The following is a 19537-nucleotide window of genomic DNA, read 5'->3' on the forward strand; positions in this document are numbered from 1 at the left end:
TAATATTTCCTTGAAGGGGCAATCAGAACCACTGTAGCAGAATCAAATGGGTGAAGCCTGTCCATTATTTCCCAAATTTCAGAAATGTTCCCCAGACACCAGGGTTTTCCAAAGACACCAGATAGAGGCCCTGTGGGGATGCTGGTCAGCTCCTTCAATGCCCATTGAGTCCTTCACCTTCACACTTGCACCAGTTCTTCCTTGGTTTGCCAAAGGTCTACTGCTCTCCTTTCAGCCAGAGCCAAGCACATCAACAACGAAAAGAACCAAGGCAGCCATGATTTTCCCTTCAAGCTTGCAGCACCAATATCTATCTACCAAAGCTTTCCAAATATTCCCCCAAGACAAGGGAAAATTAAGAGCAGATGAATGTTAGTGATTGTTGACATTTTTTTTCTCTTCACTTTGTATTTGATCTTTTGGTTACAAGCCTTTGTTTTTTTTTTTTTTTTTCTTGCAGAACTGCGCCTTGACTCTTGAACTTTTGTGAGGAATTCCATTTTTACATTAGTGACTTAAAGCTATCAATCAGATATAGAGAAGATACAGGAAGGAAGGGAGGAAGGGAGGGAGGAAGGGAGGAAGGGAGGAAGGGAGGAAGGGAGGAAGGGAGGAAGGGAGGAAGGGAGGAAGGGAGGAAGGAAGGAAGGAAGGAAGGAAGGAAGGAAGGAAGGAAGGAAGGAAGGAAGGAAGGAAGGAAGGAAGGAAGGAAGCAAGGAAGGAAGGAAGGAAGGAAGGAAGGAAGGAAGGAAGGAAGGAAGGAAGGAAGGAAGGAAGGAAGGAAATATCAGTAATATGATAAAGCCATTCAATTTTTCTACTTTTCTGGAAAAGCACTACTATGATGTGAAGAACATTAAACGTGAAAGGCAGAAGAAAATCAAAGAGAAAAAAAAAAAGAACTGCTGAAAGAAATCTCAGCAGGGAGGCAGGGAGGAAAAGCCTAAATGTTTCCTGTAGTAGCTTTGAAATAAACAGTGTTTAGATCAGAAATTCACTCCTTTGCCATTTTGGAAGTCTATAGCTTGGGCTTGATTTAGCTCATGTGCCCTTCATGTTTAACACAAGTGATGTGTTTGAACATTGAATATGTATTTTGCATAGTGTCATTAAGGCATGAAACCATAAATATACAATTTTGCAAAAATTCTTTGTTCACATACCTGTCTATGTAACTTCACTCTCTCAGGTCGCTCGCAGAAGAACTACTAATGTGCTTAATGTTTGTGGAGGGTCTTAAACTACAAGCAGCAGATAGTGAAAAAAGACTACAACAGCTGCAGGCAAGAGAAAATAACCACCATTTCCTGAGTCACTCACTCAGGACATGGTATCTGTTCTGCAAGGCAGATTGGCAAAGGATATCTCACAGACTGCAGAGATACCAACTATAATAGGAAAAAAATTACAGAAAGGGACACAAGCACCTCACAACCTCAATTACAGTGAGTCCCTTGTGTATTGAAAATTGCCTACAGAACCATTTTTTCTTAAGTGGAAAAATATTTGAAGTGGCCTAATATTCTGCAGTGACCATAGACCCAATGGACACAATGGACCCAATGTTTGTTTGTTTGATATATCACTGATATTCTTTCTGTCACTGAATTCCAGAATCTTTGTGTCTTCTTCAAACAAGGAATTCTGTGAATCTAAAAGATTCAGCAGAAGATAAAGGCATAACCATCAGCAGGGAAAAAAACCATCTATTGTATTTTTGTGCAAATTATACAAAAAATCATGGATACATGGATGCGATATTCTCATACTTCCAGGTTTTTGTCTTGTTTTACTCTGAAGAAGAGCCACACAGAACTTGATAATCAAAAAAAAAAAGAAAAAAGAAAAAAGAAAAGACTTTAGAAGTATTAAGCAAGTTCTGTAAACGTGGTTATAAGCATCCCTCTGGGATTTTAACAGATAATCTTTCTTTAGTCTATGCGAGCACCAAGAGAACTTAGTCAATCAGATGCAAAAAATCTATTTAACTATTCTTCCTGAGGTCAACACCAGTTGACTACTCTGTAGTATTTCCTTACGTAAGTCACACCAAATTGAAAGAAAAATAAAAGAAAAAAAAAATTCTAAGAGCAACTTTTCTTTCCAATTGCTGTAGAAAGGACTTGATCCAAGGTCACCAAAGTTTATACTATTTTGATTCCTTGACTTTTTGAAGTTTTTATTTTCATGACAGTGGAAATAAATAAGTCAACTTGCTCCAGTCAATGAACACTCGGCCCTTAAATCAAGAAAATAGAATTACAGCTCTTTGTAATCCTGCTTCTCTGTATCACCAAGGCCAGGGAGCCTCTTTATACACATCCTGAGTCATTTCCTTCTCTCTTGCCAGCTTTCTTTCCATCAGAAAATACATTCTGTGAGACACTGGGACTATATAGGTCATTCTCGGCTGCAGAGTATCCCTAGTGCCTCCCTTTAGGTGTTTTTTAACACACAGGATTAAAAAATAAAATAAAATAAAATAAAATAAAATAAAATAAAATAAAATAAAATAAAATAAAATAAAATAAAATAAAATATCAATTTAAGAAAATCCCCTTGACTTTTTGCAGTGCTGTTCTGCAACAATGAATTAACCAGGCTAGTGATCAAATATTTGCTACTTTTCAGTTTCTTTAATATTCCTTTGCTCATATATCAGTAGAAGGTGATTAGAAAAGTCCTACCTTCTACACAAGCCACCACAAGATCAAGTGTCTATTATCAACACTGCTATTATCTGTCCTATAAAATCTTGCAGAAGGAATATGTTTTCCCTCCAAATTTTCTAAGGATGTTCTGAATCACTAACAAAAAGATTATTATCTTTTCTGAAACTTCACCTAGACATAAAATATATCCCCACTTTATATATAACTATTGACTTAATTAGAAAGCTGCCCTTTACCTAAAGCACATAAAAATGTCATTTAAAACATTGCTAACTCATTTGGCTTCCTGCTCACTCATTAGCTATACACACTTTTCACCTGTATTTTTCATTATTCAAAGTAAGTTTATTTTTTACATGCATATTTTGACAACTTTTTAACAGCAAATGTTCACTGATTTTTCTGACAGTACTCTGCAGAATTTTCAGCAGTAGATGATTCCTTGGCATGCTACCAGCAGAACCTCATGTTCGCGCTTGTGGAAATTAACTTGGAATATGAAAGTCCATTTTTCAGGGGGTTCTAATCTTTCAGTCGGATTACTCAGTCTACAGCAAATGCTGTTAATTCATACAGCTTCATTGACCTCAATGAAGCAACAACAAATTACATTTCAAAATGCATCCTATTATCTCAGCTGAAGGACTTGAGAATCCAAAAACTAATAAACACAGTTCTGAAAGAATGATCGTAGTGATGCATCCAATGATGATTCTTAATGAGGCAGAGGTAACACATCTGCAGCAAAAATTCTGAGAGTTGATAATTATTATTACTATTATTATTATTATTAGTCAGTGAATAATTCATAGCAGCTTCAGCGGATCTAGTTTCTTTTTCTGCTCTATAGTTAGACAGTGCTTCTTTCTGGAATATTTGATTTTCCCCAAATTATTTGTCAAATGCAGTCTCTGGTAGATTCATGATGGTAGACATGTAAGAAGCAGTTTCTTGCAAATATTTGAAGGATAGAATTCAAATGTGAAATAGTTTCATCAGGACACAGGACTCAGGACAAGTTCCTTATTCTCCACATTGCCAAATCAGAACTTTAGGACACAGAAAGGACCTGGAATTCATTCATTTAATCATCAGATGTGGATTTATTTGGGGGATTAAGGAAATTTTTTGCTTCTTTTGCCCTCACACATCAACAATATATGAAAAAAATCATACAACCCCTACCAATCAACTAGTTTAGATTCCGCCTTGAATTTATAAAATATTTTTCACAATACATTGAAAGATTTCTATTTTTTTCTAAAGCACAATTTTCTTAATTTGCTAGAATATCTGCAGAAACAAAAGCAAATCATGAAAAAGTATTGATTTTATAGTATAAATAATTAAGGCACAGAATGAATAAGGAATTTGAACAACCATACGAGCTCTTTCATACAACTGAATCCATTCCTGCTAACAAACCAGGGATTTAACTGAAAAATGAAAGATTTTCCCAAAATAATACTTACCCAACCCACGTTCTATTTTGGGTAGACTCAGACTGTATGAATTCTTTGAGAAGCTTTCTAATATTTGATTGTTTAGCTCACTTCCCTCCATTCCAAAATGCTGATTCTTTCTTAAGGAGAATTTTTCTCCACACAATTTGTTTAGTTTTGTCTGTGTTTTTCTTCTCCTTAAGGTCCACTATTAGCCAATTCAAGCACTGAAATATCATCTTGTGGTTCCATATAACATATTCCCCACTGCTGAGTAATGTTAACAGGGCTAAGTTACTATTTAGGGAGATCCTTCAGAAGGATCTGGGGCTTCACTACATCTCTTTCCCCTCCTACAAATTTATCCAGGCTTAGCTCATGAACACTTTGTGTGCATGTGGCAAACAATACTTTTTTCAGACTATTTTCTACTAAACAGTCTTATTGAACATGCTTTCTTGCATGGCAAAGAGAGGACTCTGAACATTTTTCTTGTTTATACTGAAATTTATCAATAAAAATAATTTTCTCAAAGGATGTGTTGCACAAGAGCCTATAGCCTGGAGGAAAACTGTGAAGGAGGAGAAACTAAACACTTTAAAACTTACTGGCATTCAAAAGCGTCTCCAAAATTTTCATTTTTCATCAGTCTTTGTCAGTTATAAAAATACCTTTGCCATTAATTAGGAGCAGCCAATGAGCAAATTGCCAGATGTTGCTGTCATTGACATGCCATCAGAAATGCCTTGCTTGCACACATTGCCTAACTCCACCAGTGCTCCCAGGGAGGTTAATTTGCAGGTGCAAGCAATGCACAGGCTCAGTAAGTGCAGCATCTGGCCTACAGTGGTGGGGCTTGTGCTGCTTCTCTTTTGTAAGTGAAAGAGAAGGCATAGCCCTGCTTTTCTAGGAGCATGTGAGAAAAGTACCTGGATGCAGGGTGCCAGTACGCTTAACAATTTTCTCTTTAATCCAAGAGGCAAGTGTTTTCTATAATAGTTTTCCTCTTTCTCTCTGCTTGCTCACTTAGAGCAGCAGTGCCTTTCAGTGTAGAAAACCCACACTGAAGACAGGAGAATTATTCATTTTCTGGAGGCCTCTCATAACGGTCATATTAACCTAGCCAACTTTGTAGGTGAGTATCTTTCTAAAACGCAGAAGGCAGAAAAGAAATCCAAGCTCTCTGAGGTTGCCTTATTTATAATTTACTTTTCAAATGTATCAAGGTGCTTTTCCTTCTTTTTCAATATTTTTTCACAGGAAGTACCTGTGAAAGTACTTGTCAAATATTTTTCGCATTTTTTTTTCCATAGCTTCTTGTCAAGGGATAGGAAAACACAAGGCTTCACTCATGAAAAATCCAATTTTCACTTAACATGTTATGATTATGCTGATATTTTTGATGCTTTGTTATTTTTTCCTGAAGATTTATACAGTGGTGACCTGCACCATCTGTAATGATACAGTTGACCTTTGCTTATTCTCCTGTTCTGAGTACAAAAGATGTAAAAGCCTATCGTCTCCCTGTGAGAGGCTAAAGCAGTGCTAGAGTCTGTGTTTTATAGTGAGAAATTGAAATTCGGTAAGGATCCATAAAGTCTACAACAGAATTGGAAAGTGCAAAATGGCTTCCAAGCCCAGCATTGCCTCATAAAGTCTAAAATTTTCTTAGGATATGTCTATCCCTTGCTTTCCAGCACAATGTTAAAAATAGCTGAGCTTGCTCCAAAAGAGCCCATTTGTACAGTGGTAGTAATTTAACACCGACATTAGTGCTGGAGAATTTCATGAGAACATTGTTTAAGGCAACTTCTGTATTAAAAATAGCCTTTATAATCATCAGACTTCTTTTTAACTGAACAGATTTTTAGATTCTTCCATTCTTAAGTTGTTTCTGGAGTGTAAGGAAAATCTTTTGTGCTATGTACACGTCTGATTTAACTATTGCTTCTTCTCTACTACCTCACAAGAAAGCTATTCAGGATTGCATAATTTAAAGGCTCCCTTGAACAAATGCCACACACCAAGTTCAACATTTTCTTTCTAAAAACATGACCCTGGGCCAATCTCACAAGTCACTTTTTAACAGATCTTCCATGTACATGCACTGCAGTCTCCTGTGAGAGCCTAATCCTACCAGCTTTCAGCATTATTCAGCTTTCAAGACATTTAGTTGTATCAAAGAGTTTGGGGTTTTTTTTTTCCAATATCATTTTGAAGACGGTTTAAGTATAATCTTCAGTGTATCCCAGTTTATATCTCTGCTGTGTAGTCCGAAATGCATAGGAAAAAATGCTGAGTATGTCCTTCGTACAAAGAGTTTTTCCTCCATTCCTCACCTTTATCAGGGAATTTGACTGAGAAAGACTGGTTAGACAGATGTCAGATGTCCACCTTGAACATCTCTGAAAGAGTTAGCATGCACTGTAGGTTTACAGAGTGATCAGCCCAGCACCACGTCCATGGCCATCCTTTAAAGAGATTTTTGTTTTGTTTTGTTTTGTTTTCTCGGTAAGCCATGTTTTAGGGAAATTGCAATAAGAAGGAATATCAAAAGAATATAGAACGTGCACACACACATTCTAGTGAGTTAATACTAGGCAGAAATTAAAAAAAAAAAAAATAAAAGGCAAGCTACTGGAGAAAATATAGGCCTACTGGTTAACATCAAAAGGCAGAGTTAAATCAGCAGGTGTGGTTACCACATCTGTCCACTGGCTAGGAAGTGTTTTGGAGCTCAGCTGTCCCTCTCCCCCAGCTCTGGAGCTCAGACAGACCCTCCAGATTTTTCTCCCTCCAAAGAACGCCAGAGAGGAGATTCTGCACAAGGCCCAGATCCTCAGAAGGACCGGAGCTGGGTGCTCACATCCCTTTCGGAATATGGACCTGCCTCCCTCAGGGTGCTCCTGACAAGCTGCAGTGTCTGTCGGGCAGCTTCAGGCAATGCCTACAGGCACGAGTGAGCCTCAGGGGTTTCCCACGCGCATGGCTGCAGGATTCAGATTTGCTTGTAGCAGTAATACTTCTTAAAGCCATTAATTTGGGTAAGGTCACACCAGCTGCTCACAGTGAGGTTCTGCAAAGTCCAGCAAACAGCTGGGTTGAGTCCATGCTCCCTCTGGGCTTCTCCAAGGCTGTTTGCCAATTTTGCAATCCTGAGTAAACTTAAGAAAGCTGTGAGCTGGACAAATTGGGTGAATTATTTCTTACACAGATGTTGTTGTGGCTGTTTTGCTTATTCAGTCTTTTCTATTTTTCACCACCACTCTTATAATGTAAGGTTGATAAGTAGCCATGATATCCCACTCTCCTTTTCCTTTCTTATCTCCAAGTCTAGAAGGAGCAAGCGGGAACCACAGTAAAAAACATGGGGTACTGGAGATACCAAAGCTAAAGTCTTCACGTGTACTGAAAGAGTTTAAAGATTGCACAAATCTATAGTAATTTTTTATTTGGCAGAGACGTGAGGGCAATGCTACAAATTGACTGACACCATATGTCAGCAATGCATATAGAGTATTAGTCATTTTTTTCCTTCCATTTATAGATTCACAGAGTTTCCTGAGATCCTTCTGAGCCAGACAGTTCCAGTGAGAACACTATCTAAATCAGATGAAGTGAAGACTGTGGACTGTGCACTACTATCCCGCTGTGCTAAAGGTCTCTCATCCTGCTTTTCCACAAGATAGATCAATTATCACCAAAAGGGGCAGAACACATAATAAATGGCTTGATTCACCCATTCCTTACTAATTCTTTGTGGAAACTACATACAGGTCCAGGCAGATCTGACAGTAGCAGAGTTCTTGGATTTACAGTGCCAGAAGAGGCAAGGGGTAGGGTCAGGCAGTAAGAACTGTCTCACTCTCATTTATGAGGTACAAGAGAGGTGGCACTTAGCCCTTACTGATGAAAATCCATTAGACTTCACAGGGATGACTTCACAGGATTCAGTAATGGGTTTTGCCTATTAGGAAATAGGCACACACATATCTGGAGTACAGAGTACACTGTAAATTCATACAAGACTATAACCAGAGTTAGGTGAATTTTTTCATATATATATAATGAAAATATTTAACATTTTTAAAGTAGATTTGGATACCTGAAGGTAGCTGAAAATTTCAAAAATACTTCTGACCTGGAAAAGACTTGTGGTGGAAGGAATGTAGGATTTTCTTTTTTTCTTAGAGTGTCAAGATATATTAAAAACATAACATTTCAAAATACCTGCAAGGGCACTTAGAAAACCTTGGGCATCCATTAAAGCTAAAAAGAAAAAAAAAAAAAAAAAAAAAAAAAAAAAGGAGATGAAACAAAATGGTTTATTCTGAGCAAGTGAAAGAATTAATTTTACCTGTATACCTGAATAGTTTTTTTTTTTTTTTTCCTAATTCTCATTTTTTTCAGTGATTGTTTGAAGGGGGAAAGAAAAAATTTTGTTTCAGGCTGAGTGGCTAAAAATGGATAGACGAGCATAGGAGCAAGCAATCTGTCTCTGGCAAACCAAAGGAACTTCCCCCTTGGGGAAAGGGAAGCAGAGCAATAGGGGTATGTACAAGAAGTCAGACACAGCCTATTTCCAAATGAGCCAAGTTGCTCAGAAGAAACAGGCCTTGCAGAGGGCCGCTGTGATGTACCCAAGACAAGTGCCTCCTTCCTCATCCCAGAAGAAGGAAGAAAAAAGATCCTATTTTTCAAAGAAATGATGAAGAGGCAAGCAAGCAGAAAAAAAAGCAGCAACAGAAATACGAGTGGTGACTTTAATCACTTGTCCTTAATGCCTTTCTCACTGCTGAGGGGTTGAGCTTTAACTTTGATGCACAGTCACTGATCAAGGCTGAATGCTTTCCGTGGTCGCTGTTCCTTAGCAATCAACACCACGAGCAATGCAGTGTTTTGCCATGGTCTGCCTGCTCTGACTTTAGTTGAATGTTTAACATGGGGAGAGACGCTCTTACTGCAGCAACTGCCATGAGAAAGGGAAAAGGTGGAAAAGACAGGAGAAGGAGCCAATGCTTAGGCAGAAAATCAAAATTCAAGCATCAGGCAAGATTTAAAAGTTTATTCTGCTGGTAACCTTGGAAGAGGGACTGCAGAGCTTCCAGAAAGCCCAGTGTGTTGACACAGGGCAGCCTCAAATTCCCTTATGAGACCTCTTTTCCCACACCATAATATGTTTGCAAATGTAGAGGGAGAAATAATTATGCACTTCCCCAATATTACACAATACACTTTGATGGGGTTTGTGCAATTTTTCAGATCAATTTGTACAAATATTCCAGCCTCTTGCAGATCAGCATTTAGTGATTTAAATGCCGTCTTAATTGTAAGCATAGGGAAGGTCATATTTAAACGATGTTCGAGTGGACAATAATGCCAATAATCAAATTGAAAGATTTGCAGAGCCAAATTGATTCTAGTCAGAATTATCATATCAGCTACGGAGTTGGCCCATTCTCTACAGCTTTAAGGTCTAGCTGTGATCAGTTTTAGGGCTGTCTTAAAATGAAACTTGAGTACATTACATGAAACACTCTTTTTTTAACCAATTTAACCAATGTAATCTGTATCCTAAAACTAGACGGAAATCCATTACTACAATGAAGCTTCTAATAAATGACTTATATAACTTATCATAAAACTATACTTTCTTATAAAACTTTACTGCATTTAATCCAATAAATAATAAATACACTTCAGACTATGCAGTTCTAGTCTACATGTTTATGTGAAGTTTCTATCAATCAGCCTCATATACCTTCTTGGTGTAGATAGTAAGCTAGAAATCACAGGGTTTTGAAGACGTGGTAGTTTCAACAAGGTTCCACATAAATAGCCTTTCCCACAGTGCAGGAATAATACCTGACTCTACTGTGCTTATCAGCTTTATACAAACCTGGAAAAAAAAAAAGGATGTAAACACAGGTAACTGCTCCTGAGAGACAGAGTGCTTATTCACCCATCCTGAAACCTAACTCCTGCAGTTTTAGAAAACATCACTTTTTTCCTCTTGTACACTGTATGTTTCTACATTCAAAGACAGTTCTCACAGACATTTCATTATTGATAAAATTTCAATATCATTATTGATACAATTTAATATCAATTTCATTATTGATACCGCATATTTCATTATTATAAAATTGAAGAGCCTTGAATACTTGAATTAAACGTACTCATTCCTTCAAAAACAGTGAGGAAAAGTTATGGGAGGAAGGCAGAAGGTTTTCAGAGAAGATAAGAGGAAATAAAGATGTAAGTGATTATAAGACCTGAAGACAGGAAAGAAGGTAAGAAGAAACAGGAATCACTATTAACTATTAAACAAAGTATTGGGTATATCTTTATTTATAGATCTTTGAGGGTGCACTCAGCTGTGGTCTATAGATCACCCCTCTGCTATTTGTGGCTTCCTGGAGTACCAAGGGACCAGTGAGGAGGCATTTTGCCATCATGTTCATAGAGTGCAGTGTGGACAAAACAGGCTGTATAAGTCAGCTGAAAGATGACAGCAACATGCAGATATAGGAAAATGCTAACAGGATGGATCTAGGGATATATATGAGGTGAAATACTTTTCACAGACACAGGGCACATCAGCACTGTTGCACAAGACCTCATTTGGAATGCTGTATGTACGCTGCTGGAGACCTCAGCCCACAAAAGGTTAGTTTAAATCAGCAAATGTGTAAATGTGTAAATTTAAATGAGCAGAAGTTCAGTTATTTTAGGACATATGGACCACCTACAACAAGATTAGAAGCATTTTTACTCACTCAAAGTCTGCTTACACCAAATAAAAAAATAAAATAAAATAAAATAAAATAAAATAAAATAAAATAGTAAAATACTGGGAAAAAAGAAAAGAGGAGAGGGGAGGAGAGGAGAGAGAAGGAGAGCAGAAGAGAGGAGAGGCGAGCCATATGGTGTTTATTCATAATTACCTCTGAGGACAGATCTCAAAAAAGAGGGAGAAAACACTTGCATTCAAAGAAACGAAACGATTCAGTTAAAGAATAAGGCTAGCGTCAGGTTAAATTGCTTGTGAGAAATGAAGTCTCAGAAAGATCTCTAGCCGCTCCAGGAGCGCAGCTCTGGAGCAGTCTGTCCAGCCAGACAGCACAGATCCACGCAGCTTTAAAGCAGAGCTGAATCAGTTTGGGGAAGGATGCCAGAAATTCTACAGGCAGAAAATAGATTCAGATCTTGGGGTATCTATCATGTTGGTAGACACCGACTGCTGCTTTCCTGCGCCATGCTGATACTGTGTTCACCTCATAGTTCAGAGCTGCCTGAGAGAGACATGAGTATTATTTCCTCTCTGATGTACTACTTGGCTGTGGGACAGGGTTTCTTCAAATCCTGAAGACCGGTTATGGAGCAGGGGAATAAAGCAGATCATGCTGCTGCTCCGTTTGGCATTAAAATCTCAGATTTAGGGCTCACGTGTCTTCTGACAGTGTCTAGGAACAAGGCAAACTACCAGAATTGAGACAAGGCAGGGACTTTCCACAGTCCCTTGCACACACACACACACACACACACACACATGCGCCTCACCCGTCTCTATTTCCTCCTACGAGGAGGGTGCTCTGTCATAAAAGCAATTTCAGAAAGTGTTCATGCCTTGATGAGCAGAGATTTCAGGTCCCACATGCTGAAAAATGATTAGATTTGGAGCAGTAGCTGAGTGAAAAAGACATCTAGAACGATACTGTATTTCCCAGAGTGAATGGGGCAGAAATGAGGAATATGCCGGCTCCAGTCAGGGGCCAGGTCCACTACCCTCCTCCCGGAGAGGGAGGTGAAGAGGGCTATGAAAGTCAGTGCTTCCCATGCCAGCTACGCCGGGGACAGCCTGCAGCCCACGTCCCGCAGCAGAGCTGGCAGCACGACTGGGGCAGCAGACAACGGCTGTGAGCCCTGGCAGGGGGTGTTTCTTCTCAGCCCCTTAAAACTGTTTCACTGCTGCCGGTACCCACTTTTGGGATGTTTTCAGGCAGGGAAGCCTCCTGAAAATACCTGGCAGAGATTCCAGCTGAGAGGCTTTTCCCTGGGGGAAGAAACACTCCGGCCGGACACCGGGCAAAGAGGGACGGAAGGGGGGCTGAAAGAGAGAGAATTTCACGGAAAACCCGCCCCTCCCGCGGGCGAAAAGACCCCCCGGCGCCGCGGCTGCCACCGCGAGCTGCGGGGAGGAGCCGCGCGGCGCTGCGCGGGGCTGCGCGGGGGCTGCGCGCTCGTGTCGGCGCTCGCTGCAGCGGGAGCGCAGCGGCGCCCAGCGACCGTCCGAGCCCGCCCGCAACTTTTCTCGCCTCCGGAGCCGGGCAGGGGAGTGAGCGGCGGAGCGGAGCGCGGATCCGGGCAGGCAGAGCGCGGGGGGCGCCGCGCGAGTGACCGGCGCCGCTCGGAGGGCGGCGCGGGGCCGGTGCGGCCGCCGGGGCGGGGGTCCCCATGGGCGGCGGCGGCGGGGGCGGCGGCGGGGGCGGCTCGGCGCGGGGGGCGCCCGCCGCCGCTGGTGCCGCTGCCGCCCGCCCGCGGGGCGGCTGATGCGGGCAGCGGCGCGGCGGGGCGGGCCGGGTCCGGTTCTGTGGGTCTCTCGGCCATGTGGCGCTCGGGCGTGTGCGGTGTCGCGGTGCGGGCGTGCGTGCTGCTGCTGCCGCCGTGCGCGCTCGTGCTGGCGGCCGTGCCGGGCTCCGCGTCGCACCCGCAGCCCTGCCAGATCCTGCGGCGCATCGGGCACACGGTCCGCGTGGGAGCCACGCACCTGCAGCCCCGCCACGCCGGGCCGCCCTGGCCCGGGGGGCCGCCGGGCGGACGGGGCGGGCGGCGGGCGGCGGGCGGCAGCGCCGAGGGTCCCGCGGGCGCCGCGGACGGGGGCGCCGGGCCGCGAGGCCGCCGGGCCGGGGCCGGGACCGGGGCCGGGACTGGGACCGGGGCCGGGGCAGGCAGCGAGCAGCGGGCGCCGCTGCCCGCGCCCTCGCCGCGGGACGCGCTGCTGCTCGCCGTGGCCAACCTGAACGGCGTGTCCGGGCTGCTGCCCTACAACCTGTCCCTCGAGGTGGTCATGGCCATCGAGGCGGGGCTCGGCGACCTGCCGCTCCTGCCCTTCTCGTCGCCCAGCGCCGCCTGGAGCAACGACCCCGTCTCCTTCCTGCAGAGCGTGTGCCACACCGTGGTGGTGCAGGGGGTCTCGGCCATCCTCGCCTTCCCGCAGAGCCGCGGCGAGATGCTGGAGCTGGACTTCATCGCCACGGCCCTGCGCATCCCTGTGGTCAGCATCGTCCTCAGCGAGTTTCCCAGAAAGAGCCCGGTAAGGAGCCGCGGTGTCCCCTGCGTGTTCGCACTGTGGAGCGGGATGTCACCCCCCGGCTGCCACCAGCGCCACTGGGAGCCTCCTGTGCAGAGGGGCTGGGGTCCAGGCCATAAGCAGCTGGTGGGACAGCTGTGTACCCCATCCTACACCACTGCTGCCAGCATCACCTGGTATGGGTCAGCAGGGAGACGAAGGGACTTAGCACTGGTCCAGATCAAGGGAAAGCTCTGATTTTGAGACTGTTTCTTATCAGGCTCTCTTCTTGCAAGGACACCTCTTCTCTTTCAGGAGATCGGGGTCTAAGCTGCTGTTGGGAACAGTGGGGCAGGGACAGGCACTATTTACTGTGTGAGGCAGTGACCAGGCTGTAAAAACCGAAGTTGTGATTGCAGAGTTGTGCATTACTAGGTTGAGAAAGGGAACTCCTTTGGTGGGGCCTGCGTGCTCTGGAGAAATTGCTCTTTAAAGGGTTCTTGGCCTCTCTTCTGACCCTGGCCCCTGAATGTCATTATCCAAAAAAAAGAGAAAAAGCCAAAACTAGCATTTGGATTGGTTAAATTATTACTGGTCTAAATTATGTTTGACAGTTTGTGGGGTGGATGGTATAGATTATTCACCATCACTGTTTACTAATTACTATTTACACGTCTCAGGGAGTTGTGGGCTAAGATCTGATTTTGTTATCTTGCTGTGGTCTCTAAAGCATAGGGATTTTCTTTTTTCATAGTTCTTGCGATGCTGCTCAGATCAGATATTTCGAGCACTAGATTATTTAGCCGACCACATAAACTAAAACTTGACTCTGTTTGCTTGTCAGAATAAAACAGTAGAAACTGAATTCTGACTGTATTTGGCTGTCTAATGAAAGCTAGTGTTTGAGAGGAGCTAAAGGTTCTCTTGTTGAGAGATGGCAACTTTATACTAGACATTCTGGAAAAGGATGACAGTTCAGTGTTTTGCAGGTGTAGGTGTGTGTGTTTGTGTTTGATCCCAGTAATCATATTCAGGAAAAAGAAGAGGAATCTTACGGAAAAATAACTCACTCTCTTCTGTGTAGTCGAAGTTAAGGACTACTTGTAAGTAAAATGGCAGAAGCTGCCATTTAAGTAGCCCGGAGAAACCATTGTTTTATACAAAATATGATATTTTGCAGCCAGAAAGAACTTTTGGACTCAAAGTGTAATCAGAAAAACAGATTGCCAACTGAAAGTGTGAAAACAAATGCAAACCAAAACTTCAATCATTTTCAGGCCTTTGCATTCATATGTTAGATAACAAAATAGGAAAGGTAGGCAAAGAAGGTCTATGCAAGGCACCTAGTAGGCTATAATGGAAGGTGTAACTGCTTCATGCCTAATATGAACTGAGCTAGTATTGTCTAGTTCAAAAAAAGAAAAAAAAATGTATTTTAGGTTTCTCCACAGATTTGTCTAGAAACTCAAGGGTAGTGTGCCATACTTGCTACCTGCTTGGCGCCAACAGAACCTAAGCTAGCTGAGTTCATCTAAAATCCTTGCAGTTACAATCTCAGATGCAACTGAGTCAATATTCCAAGACTACTAATGATGAAAGTCTGGACCCAGCATATCCTTACTGCATCTGTTAATATCAGAAATATTTTCTCTTCCATATAAACTGTCTCTAAGTTGCCTGAGAACACTAAAACATCAAATAAAAATGGGAACAAACTGCATACTGTTATTGGCATTTCCATTGGATATATCTGTCCCGGTGGAGGTTTTTTCTTTGGCAGACTTTAAATTGTCTTCAGTGACACTGAAGCTAGTGGCTAGCACTAAACCTGTGCTTAATGGCTGAAGAGATTTCCTTTTCTTCGGGTGAAGAAAAAAAAGAAGTCCAAAAGGAAAAGATTCTTCAAGTCTTGGTATATTAAAAAGAACTCCTACTTGTCCAAAAAAACTTACCAAAGGCTATCAGGTAATCCAAGTAGATTAAGTGCCAGGATTGGCTTGCAGGGCTGTGACATATTTCCTCATGCTGTTTTTCATATATTCATCCAAAATAAAATAATAACAATAAAAGAAACATTTTCAGGCTAACACTGGAGGCCATACCCCAGCAGCCATACCTCACACGCTTCCCAGGGTTAAACGTTTTCCACCACAAGGGAAACATCTGCCTGTGCTGGCAGCTGGAGGTTTGGGGCATGGTGCAGCCCCATCCGAGTGCTGCTGGTGAAATGGGCACCTCATGGTCCTCCCAGCTACCCACCTTTGCATCCTCTCATGAGCCCAAGAGACAGAGACCCAGAGCTCCCAGTGACCAGTAGTTTTAGAGGTGGGCACCTACCCCTCTATAAATGACACCTGGGAATGTAGAACAGATTTTGCGTATAGATCTAGGGCCTAGCTTTCGCAGGGGAGAAAAGTTATGAAAGTCTTAGTGGCTAAGATCCTTCTGAAATGTGAAGTATTGGCCTGCCTGACCTACCTTGGCCATTGCGTCTTTTCCTCGCTCCAAAACAACACGGCACAGAACCTAGCCCCGCAACGAGCCTTCTTCCAGGCATGGATAGAAATAACTCTTTAGCTCCTCTTTGACCTTGAGGAGCATTTCCTACTGTTTGTCTAGGACTACTGCTAGGTACTGTCTCAAGCTAGCTGCTCTCAGTGCTTAGACTTTTTGCTAGAATGTTTTTAAAGCAGACTGAGGTTATAGCTTCCATATCAGGACAGCCCAGGAACGTACACACGTCACATTTCTGTTGCTATTGAATGTAGCAGGAATATGTAATACTGGATATTCACTGTAAGTGATGAAGTATTTTATTGCTCTCTAAATGATCTCTGAAATGGCAAAAAGGAAGGTTAGGAGCCAAAACTGAAATATGCTTCGTTAATTTGACCATTGCCTCCTTTACTTTTGGTGACATACTTCAAACATATAACATCCAGAGAAACTCTGCAATGTCAAAGCGGGGCACCTAGAGAAGTCAGCTGGACACTTAGAGTTTCTACAAGCTCTCTGAAGCATCTTTTCAGAGAAATTCACATGAAATTTGTATTCTCCTGAAGTTAAAAAAATGAGCAAACAATTGTCTCACACAACAAATAACAATCAGAAAACGCCGAATACCACGAAGGTGTAGAATCTCTTCTGCCACAGGCAGCAAGCTTATGCTGAAGGTTCAGTACTGTGTAGGTCAAAACATACACGCAGATTCAGAGGATGTTGCACCAAGTAAAATGTGGCATACTTTCTTTTCATTTGTATTTCTATATGTGGTTTAATTAGTAATGTCTACTGACAGTAAATCCAAACTGTTTTGACCTGAAGGACAGATGCTTACTTTTCAAAATCTACTCTCACTGTAGCAAATTTTTACCCTCTCAGTAAGCAAAAGTAATATTTTTTTTTCACTAGCATTTATCAAGCAAAAAGCTAATAGATTTCCTTGCTATTAGCACAAATGCAGATTGCATTGAAACTTTGACAGATAGTTGCTTTGGAGACCACAGTTCACAAGTACTGACGCCACTGAACTTTTTATGTTATATAGAAAAACGTGTGTGGAAAAGCATGCTTTATTTTTGAAATCCATGACTGACAATGCCCTTGATAACTTTTCTCAGGGATGAAAGACAGAAAAGGCAGGAGTATTGAACCAGAAATAAATGCACTGGTATCACTTCTAGTACTACAGTTTTGAGCCGAGAGCTTGGGAAGAATAATCTGTATATAGCCCATAATATACACTATGCAGGTGATGCTTTTAGAAGCACAAAGGAGATGATGATTGCAGCAGTATTTTCTGAATTTTAGAACTAATGGCATATTTTCTGAGGCTAGACTTAAGATAAATCATAAGCTCTTATGTCTTTCTAAGCATTAAAAAGAAAATTCATTGAGCAACAAAACAGTTTAAAATACATCCGTTATCATCTTATTCCCTCCATACTTCTACTGTTTTTCTCAGTAATGGGAATTTCTAGCATTTTCAATCATCACTAAGTCTTCAGAGAGGGTTAAAAAATTAAAAATCAAAAGTAGTTTTAGGTTAAACTCTGAATTTCCAGATTAAGTAGGAAGCCCAGATTTTGAAGAGAAGCTATAAAAAGAAATTGACTGTTAACTGAAAATTAAATTCTCAGTTTGTTTTTAGAGGAATTAAGCTTTATCTTGAAAACAGTCTTATGGTACCTGTAAGCATTTGCTAGAACATTGTACATCTTTCCATTTGGGAAATACCCAGGAATAATGCTGATTTTTAAATGGTGTCACTATAAAGCTTCCAGTTCTGAGCACCAGTGAATATAGACAAGGAAGTGGAGATAGCGTTAAATCTTTTGTCCAGCTTAATGCCCAACTTTTTGCATAAAAGTATTTCTGATTAACAGCAGCAAAAACAATAACAACAACAACAACAAAAACCCCTTGTCCTTTTTTTCCTAACAGAAGATTGCAGGAGTAAAGTGAGACAGCAAAGCATAAATATCTAATTGCAGCCAGTGGTACTTCTGACCATCATTCCTAATCTGATGTAATCTGGCTACTGAAGACTGTACTAGCTACTATATGTAGATGTCCAATACATCTTCAGACTTTCCCTTCATCACCAACTCTCCCTGTCTCATGCTGCAAAATATTATTGTGTATACCTGTTGTATACTACAAGGGAGTTTACGAGAGATGCCCTGAAGCTAGGAAAAAGAATGGAAATTGAAAGGACATGCACATAAATGTCCAGTTGATACTGTTAACAAATGTCCTGAGAAATTCTGCTTTTGAAACTTATTCAGTTTGGGCCATAGTTTTTCTATAAAATAAATTCTTTTCATTATCAGAGAGTGTGAAAGAGCTTAGCACAACTAAACACAGTTTTTCTCTCTAGTCAGTTATCCTAGAGAATCATTATTTTTTTAGGCACTAATTTCAGAAGTGTAACTCAAATTTTGCAAGCAAAGTTGTTGAGCCAATGTCATGCAAAATATCTCTCTACTGTAATATGCATTGATTTAAAAGCCATAATGCACTAAATGCTAGCTGATCCGATTTAGACTCAAGGTGAAATGTGCTAGCCTTTGTCATGTACTCTCAGATACTCTTCCTTTATACCCAACATAGTCCTCAAAAATATTTTCTTTCCCTTCCCTTCCCTTCCCTTCCCTTCCCTTCCCTTCCCTTCCCTTCCCTTCCCTTCCCTTCCCTTCCCTTCCCTTCCCTTCCCTTCCCTTCCCTTCCCTTCCCTTCCCTTCCCTTCCCTTCCCTTCCCTTCCCTTCCCTTCCTTTCCCTTCCCTTCCCTTCCTTTCCCTTCCCTTCCCTTCCCTTCCTTTATGTGTTCTCCTGTGCTGTGTTGAGATTCATGAGTTATTAGATTAGAAGAGTTCTTACTGTCCACTTGTCTTGTCAGCTGAAGTCAATCTATCTATTGCCCTTAAGTTGATAAAGTGTTGAAGGGAAAGGAGTTCTTTTTTACATTCTGGTTGTGACCTGAGAGCCTGCAAGTTTTCAGAAAGTGATGTTGGCATAATGCTTAGAGTATGTAGTGGTATCTAATGTATTTTGTGGTCTTTTTCCCTTGTTTAGTGTCTTAGCTCAGCTTCTGTTTCTTTAGAGTATTACACACTTGATATTCCAGGAAGTCGTCCTTATCTGTCCCCAAAAACGGTCAGAGTCATGGTAAACATCACTTTAAACACCATTAGAGGATGACTGCTTATTTCTGTTCTTTGCCTAAACACATGGTGGCTTCTTTAAATATAGTACCTCCATGAGTAAACTTTGCATTCACAGATGCACAGGGCCATCGAAGGAAAATAAGGAACTATTCTTTTTATTTCAGCTACAAGGTGTAAAGATTAATCATGACTGACTTTTTTTTCAGAATCTCAAAAGCAGTGAGAATATATTGGGTTGCAATTTTCTCTTTTAGATTCTAAATTTTAACATATAAGTGTTAAGAGCTGGAAGGAACCAGAACTTTGTGGGAGCCAACTTTTCTAAATAGCACTTCTAAATACTATCTTCAACCCCTCTCATTTGTAGGGATTGCTGCTTATAAACCCATTGAATTTGCTGTCCCATTACCGGGCTTCTGAAATGAAGAGATTTTTCAATTTTCAGTCTGAATTTTGGCATGATA

At 41.6% G+C, this 19537-nt stretch overlaps 1 protein-coding gene across 1 annotated transcript in view; it reads left to right on the forward strand.

Moving 5' to 3' along the window:
• Nucleotides 1-11933: 11933 nt before the first annotated feature.
• The window catches only part of GRIN3A (glutamate ionotropic receptor NMDA type subunit 3A), a 72934-nt gene continuing 65330 nt past the window's right edge, over nt 11934-19537 (forward strand). The window contains exons 1-2 of the mRNA XM_088531366.1: nt 11934-12545; nt 12627-13430. Coding sequence (XP_088387492.1) covers nt 11934-12545; nt 12627-13430 — 1416 coding nt within the window. The remainder of the gene's footprint in view (nt 12546-12626; nt 13431-19537) is intronic.

Source organism: Tinamus guttatus, unplaced genomic scaffold, assembly GCF_059628265.1.
Source record: "Tinamus guttatus ecotype Peru unplaced genomic scaffold, ASM5962826v1 Tinamus_guttatus_pri_ptg000410l, whole genome shotgun sequence".
Taxonomy (NCBI): domain Eukaryota; kingdom Metazoa; phylum Chordata; class Aves; order Tinamiformes; family Tinamidae; genus Tinamus; species Tinamus guttatus.